We start from the raw sequence: 6,829 nt of genomic DNA on the forward strand, positions 1-6,829 counted from the left end.
TGCAGCCTGTACCTGAGCCAAGCTGGCCATCGGCCCGGTTGAACATGCCGGAAAATCCGAAGCCCCGGAGTAGCTGGGGGCTGTGTGAGTTTGGGGCAACGGGGCGGATGCTGTTGTTCTGGAGCTTGGGGTTTTTCACAACTCCTTCTCCATCCAGGACGTTGCCAACCTCTAAAGCAGCTCCCCGCGGCTCTGCACACCAGATGTAGGCGCTAAGCAGTGTGTCTGATATGGGAACGAGTGGATGTGGAATTAGACCCAATCTAGTTACCACTCATTGTCCTGACCGTGATCCCCTCCCATCCCTGGCGTCCTTTTTGTCCACCTGGGGAATTCCTCACACGAATTTCCATACACGGGTCTCTCTATCGCTTCTGTTCCCTCCTGGGTCAGACTCCTGTTTGATCATTCCCTCTTTCCTGGCCCATTGGCCCTATCTGCACCTATCCGCTCCTGGCTGAGTGGTGCATCCCCTCTCCCTCTCTCTCTCTCTACGTCTCATTCTGACAAGCCGCTAATGACAGATTCTCTGCACGTCGGACCACGTGAACCCGCCCCAGCAGCTCCATAAAACATTCATTCTGTTTCTGCACCGTGAGGTTGCAAACGGCGGCGCTCGGACCTGACAGCGGGTCAGTCTTCTCTCCGCCTCTTAACTTGAGCAGCTCCAGCACAAAGGGGGGGAAACCAGGGACACGTTTCAGCATTTACCGTTCAGTTCCCCAACCCCCGGCGGCTCTATGGATCGGACTTTACTGACTTCTGGGGATCTTTGATGCTGACACTCGGCGGCTGGATGTGGATCTGTTACCTTTCCTGTTTCGCTCTGGAGCGATGCTGACTGCACCGTGGGACCCTCCTGTCCAAGCTGCAGCCTCCCGCTCGCCTCAGGCTTGACTTTGCCGGCTCTCGCCCCATCCCACGGAGCTGTCCGACAGCCTGGTGCCTCTTGGAAAGCAACGCCGCCGCTGGGCGATTACGGACAAGGCGATGGCCGAAGGTATGGAAAGGTTTGAGGGAAGCCAAACTACATCAACTTTCCTCTCTAAGGAGCAAGGAGGGGGCAGGAGATAACAGTAACTTCAGGCGGGCGAATTGCGTTGAATAAACTCGGTGGGGGAAGGGGGAGGTGCTGAAGGGAAATTAGAGCATTTTAATTCGTGTTGAGAATCAGGCTGAAATTTTGTTCGTGAGGAATGGTTCAAAAATCTGACCGATTAAAGCAGGGGCGCAGAGCATAAAACGACAGAAATGTTTCGCACTTTGTGAACAGTGTCAATGAGGGAGGAGCTGGTTTAATGTCAGAATGTTCTGTAGCCGGACTGCGAGTCAGTGATTAACGCTGGCTCTGACTGAACCGCGTATCCAGAAAGATAGGCATTCCTCTCCCCACCCCCCAACCTCCTCCATCCATCATTCCTTCCATCCCACCCCGGGCGCTAGATGAATTCCCAGGGAAAAGTTGGAAGCTACAACCCAATACTAACTCCGGCTAATCTCTCAGGGGAGAGGGATGAGAGTATGAAAGAGGGTATTAGCAATGTCTGATCAGGGCGTGCTGGAAGGTGACCTGGATCATCTTTAGTGAACACTGGGAGACAGACTGTAGAATTATGATGATTGGGAAGGATTGTTCAGGCGGTGCGCAAAGAAAATGGCAGGACAGGCTCTCTGTTTAACAACGCGGAGCCTCTCTCTCTCTCATACACACACACACACTCCCCAGGTGCTGCAGTACCTGAAGGTTCTCCACCTCTCTCCCAGCCCCATAGGAACCGGCCTCAGACGGAACGTCCCGTGAGATATGCAATAGCGAGTTCTCGTGGTTTCCAATAGGTTCTGGTGTGTGGACGAGAGGAACAAATATATGCCAGGATCAAGTCCAAGTGAAGCAGCGAGGTCTAAGGGAGAACGGGATTTTGCTGATAGAAGTATTCAGATTGTGAGGTACAGAGAGGAATTGAAATTCTTCTGGGGTAGGCACTCAGAAAGAACGAGATACACGAAGCGATAAAAAGAATGAGAACTGCGCACAAATAGACTGGAAGGTAACAGAATAAATTAGAGAGAAGCTAGAATAAAGACGCACAGAGACTTGGAGTATAACAAAAGGAAGCGACAGGCATATGGTTACAGAGGATGGTAGGTGGCTAGATACACAGAACACAGATTGATTGAAAACTGGAATGAATAGATGGGTACAGAACTGCGAGATACCGGTTTAAAAATTGTCTAAGACGGCACAGATAGAGAGGATGATCTGAAATGGAACAGTAGGGATAGGTGCCCAAAGAGAAACATATGTGCGTTGACAATTAAATGATAAACGTGTAGATTAAATATAGAGCTGAATCGAGATGGATGAGCAAAATGTTGTGGATGCTGGAAGTCTAGAATAAAACAGAGTTAAATAGAGGTCCAGCCAGTTAGTGGTGCAGAGATTGGATTAGAACAGGAATACAGACAAAAATACAAGTTAAGCAAGAGAAAGATGAGATTGCCAATGTGATAAAGACTGTAGGAATAGAGAAAGAATAAATAGTCGGAGACAAAGATTCAACACAATGATACACATGAGTAGAGAACCATATCTTGCTGGTCTACATCGAAGCAGACTGCGGGAATTCGTGAACTGTTACAGCAGAAAAGCCGTTGAGTAGAAAGCGGACAAGTGAAACAGAAAAGTGATCCTCTATGAATTGTTTGAGATGTGTGTCCAGGAAGAGTGTCTGGTTTCACTGAGGGCTTAAGTGAAGGGTCAGCTTGGGTCCCTCCACGTGCCGGAGTTTACTTGTAACTTCTCCCTCGTTCTCCCACCGCCAGCTGCCAAGCGGGAGGGTCGCTGTTAATCCCAACCTCAAACTGACAGCAAATGATGGTGATGATGCCAATGGCACGGAAATCCTTCCCCAAGCCCCCACCCCCGCCCCCAACATTCACACACACACACACAATACACATACACACACACAAGCACACACAAACACATTCGTTACCCTCATTGACAAAACATCCACTTTACATTTGGAATACATTGAGCTCCGGAAGATTTTTGAAATGGCCCTCGTTAAGTTCAGACAATGACACGGTGTCGGGAAGGGGGCGCTCCACTCCCACACACCTGAACATAATGGGATGGGGATAACCCTTTCCACCCTGTTCTGACCCTTCCGTATATCCAGTGAGTATATGCGTCTGTGTGAGGGGGGTGGGGTGAGGGGTGAGGTGGGGTATGTTTTTGGCGGCTGGGGTGGGGTGGGGTGAGTATATCTTGGTGCAGACGGAGGTAATCAGTCTGGAGCGTAGTCAGCCTACAGTATTCGACGGGGTGCTTTAAAACGCTGATGAGCAGGCCTTGTTGGTGATATCAGGGGAAAGGGGCAGAGTTATTGCACGGCTGTCATCTACAGAAGTACAGCTGGACTGAGAACCTGCTCACAGACTCGGGTTTGTGCAGTTAGTATAGAATGTGGGTCCACTCACTGTGTGGCTAAACAGAACGGTAGCTATAAATCACTGGGGCATCTCCGCTGAGGGCTAAAATGACAATATCATTATTCTCCTTGGTCCACAGGAAACCGGCTCCTTTTCCTAGCACTCTGCTTGCACTATCTCCCTAAAGTTGAGGCTTGCCCCAAGGATTGCACCTGTTACAGCGAGCCCATGACTGTCAGCTGTCAACAGCAGGGTTTCAAATCGATTCCTGAGGGGATCCCGCTCAGAAGCCAACGGATCTTTCTTCAGAACAACAAGATTCCCTTGGTGAGCTCCAGCAGCTTCAGCTCTCGGCAGAACCTGAGCGTGCTGTGGCTGCACTCCAATAACATCAGCGTCATCCAAGCTGGGGCGTTCGCGGGCTTAGAGCGCCTGGAGGAGTTGGACATTGGGGAAAATATCAACCTGCGCTCCCTGGCCCCCACCTCGTTCCGCGGCTTGGTGCGCCTTCACACCCTGCACCTTCACAGATGCGGGCTCTCGGAGCTCCCAACGGGCATCTTCAGAGGGTTGGTCTCCCTGCAATACCTATATCTGCAGGAGAACGTGCTGGAGAAACTAGACGATGACCTCTTTGCGGACATGGGTAACCTCACTTCCTTGTTCTTGCATGGCAACAGGATCCGGACACTGTCAGAAAACGCGTTCAGGGGCTTGCGCAGCCTGGACAAGCTGTTACTGCATCAAAATCGGATCAGCTTGGTGCACAGCAGGGCTTTTCATGACCTGGGCAAACTGGGCTTGTTGTACCTCTTTAATAACAACATAACCGTGCTAACTGGACAGACCATGGACCCTCTGATCTCCCTGCAGTATCTCCGGCTGAACGGTAACCAATGGATGTGTGACTGCCGGGCTAAATCTCTCTGGGATTGGTTCCGGCGTTTCCGGGGCTCCAGCTCTGTCCTGGAATGTCACGTCCCGCCTCGACTGTTTCAGCGCGATCTGAAAACGCTGGATCGCCGCGAGCTGGAAACTTGCCTGGATTCCTCTCACCAGATCCGGACCAGCATTTTCAGCACCAGGACCAGATCCGGTAAACTGCCCACGGTGGAAACACCGTCCGGTGCGCGGGATGGGGCCATCAAGTGCTGCCAACCAGATAGCGAGCAGTCCTCTCTCATCTACACCAAAGGCAAACCGGCCCCTTCATCGTACAACGGCAAAGAGTCCACCAACAAGCCGCTCAAGGACAAAGAGAACATCTCCAAAAGCAGGTACACGAAAAACGACCTGTCCAAAAACGGGACCTATAAAACTGGCTTGAGCGACGCTCCTGTGGGAACTTTCTCTGGCAAAATAGACCAGTCATTAGACATGCTCAGTCCGGAACTATTAAACAACCTGGACTCCTCCACGTCGCCCACGACGAAAAAGAAGCGAAAGTGTTATAAAAAGCCTAAAACAGACTCATCCCCGTGCCGCCTCAGTAATGGGTCTCACAGTAAGCACTTGGGCAACACAGTGTTGGCAGCCGTGTGTCTCCTTCCGTTCTTGCTGCACCTTTGGTGAAAGGGACAGTGATGGCTTTCCAGCACTGGCCCGGAGCAGTGCAGTACTTTCACTGGCCTCCACAGACAATTCAAGAGAAACAATTAATAAAAGTGAAGAAAGCTTTGGTCGTTCAAAACAAAAGTAACTTGGATGCCTTTATTTAAAAAAAAATGTAAAACCAGAATTGTGTATATACTTGTATGTGCTCAGTCATTAAAATAACAGATTCGACCTTTCGAATCCCATCGATTCAAGCTTTTGCAAGAAATAAAAAAGGGACTGAAAACGACAAAAATAAAGTTCCAAGTTTAATTTGCTGATCGAACATCGAGTCAGTTTTACGGTGCACGATCAGCCGCTTCAAAAACAGAGGCTGTTGGGAGGCGGATCAATAACTGGGAATCCATGTTCTGGTATTTGCTATGTCCTTTGTTGAATTTTGATTTGAGGATCGTTTGATTTGATCTCCCGTGTGGAATGTTGTTCTTAGGGCTCCGCTATTGTTCTTTTTTACCCCTGCTCCTGACGTGCCAACTCCCCATCAATCTCACTCCCGCTGCATTTGTTCCAGAATGCCGCCAAACGCAGGCAAAAAAAATTCTCAACAAAGCCGTGGACCCGTTTGATTTTACTTGTGTAAAAGGTTGAAATATATAAAAAAAAATAAAAAAGCGATTTTTTTAAGATATCCTTTTCGTCCAAGGCTCTGTGGGATCGAAAGAATGTTTAATTGTTTTGATTTTCGAAAGTATTGTTGCAGATTTATCATTCAGTCTGGAGTGTGGAGATGAAAGCCATATCGAAAATAACAAGACAGAGCTGAAAAGGGTGTCTCTGGCTGGGCAGAAATGTAGGGAATTTAACGTTACTCTATGTTCTGCCGTTCTTTTCCAGCATCCAGGCAAAGCTTCGAAATGTTAGTTACTGGGAATGTGTACTTGTCATCTTTTTTTGTTTTGTAAACTGGTTAAATGCACTCGATTTAAAACAAAACAAATTAATCACGTTTACACGGGATAGATAGAATTACAGCGTGGCTACAATCAGAATCATTTGGACAAACATTAGAAAAAGCAGCTCATTTAAGGGATACACCATCTAATTCCAAATCTCTCCCAAAGATACTGAATGCAATGAATACACCCCCCGCCCCGGTCAGGAATGGGCTTTCTCCCCATTTACCCCCCTCCACATATGTCCCGCACATTTTCAACAGCTTTCTAACCCTGTTTAACGGCCTATCAATTTGTGAAACCACTGCTAACCGCGTCTCAGTGTGACTGAACGGGGATGAAGCAATTTGGACCGAACAATGAACAGTGTAGCGAAATGACAAAGAACCAGGCTATTCGGCCCATCTGCTGCGTGCCCTTATGTATGCTCCAGGCGAATCTCGTCGCCCCCACTGTACATCGTGAGCCCATCAGTAAAACATCCTTTCCCCCGACTCGTGTAGCTTCCTAATTCCGACCTTCTTAATCTATGATAACACGGTGTGAAGCTGGATGAACACAGCAGGCCAAGCAGCATCAGAGGAGCAGGAAAGTTTGACGTTTCGGGTCGAGACCGTTCTTTCCTGCTCTTCTGATGCTGCTTGGCCTCTTGAGTTCATCCAGCTTCACACCTTGTTTATCTCAGATTCTCCAGCATCGGCAGTTCCTACTATCTCTTAAATGGTTGCTGTCCTTGTCCAGGTCGCCTTGCGTGCCAGGCTTCAGTTCCATGGGTATTGAGCTTCCCTACTCCTCATCTCTCACAAAGTAACGTTTAAGTATGTGTGAATGTATATACGTATGTACTGTAATACACACGTAATTATGTTGTATGTAGCTATACGTAT

General features: G+C 48.8%; 1 protein-coding gene across 1 annotated transcript; it reads left to right on the forward strand.

The window, feature by feature from the left end:
* Positions 1 to 553: 553 nt before the first annotated feature.
* Positions 554 to 6,518, forward strand: rtn4r (reticulon 4 receptor). The gene is made up of 2 exons (XM_048555755.2): positions 554 to 1,000; positions 3,575 to 6,518. Exons 1-2 carry the CDS (start codon positions 991 to 993, stop codon positions 5,005 to 5,007), a joined length of 1,443 nt encoding a protein of 480 aa, XP_048411712.1. The 5' UTR covers positions 554 to 990; the 3' UTR covers positions 5,008 to 6,518.
* Positions 6,519 to 6,829: the final 311 nt, after the last annotated feature.

The sequence above is a fragment of the Stegostoma tigrinum genome, chromosome 26 (assembly GCF_030684315.1).
Source record: "Stegostoma tigrinum isolate sSteTig4 chromosome 26, sSteTig4.hap1, whole genome shotgun sequence".
Lineage (NCBI taxonomy): Eukaryota > Metazoa > Chordata > Chondrichthyes > Orectolobiformes > Stegostomatidae > Stegostoma > Stegostoma tigrinum.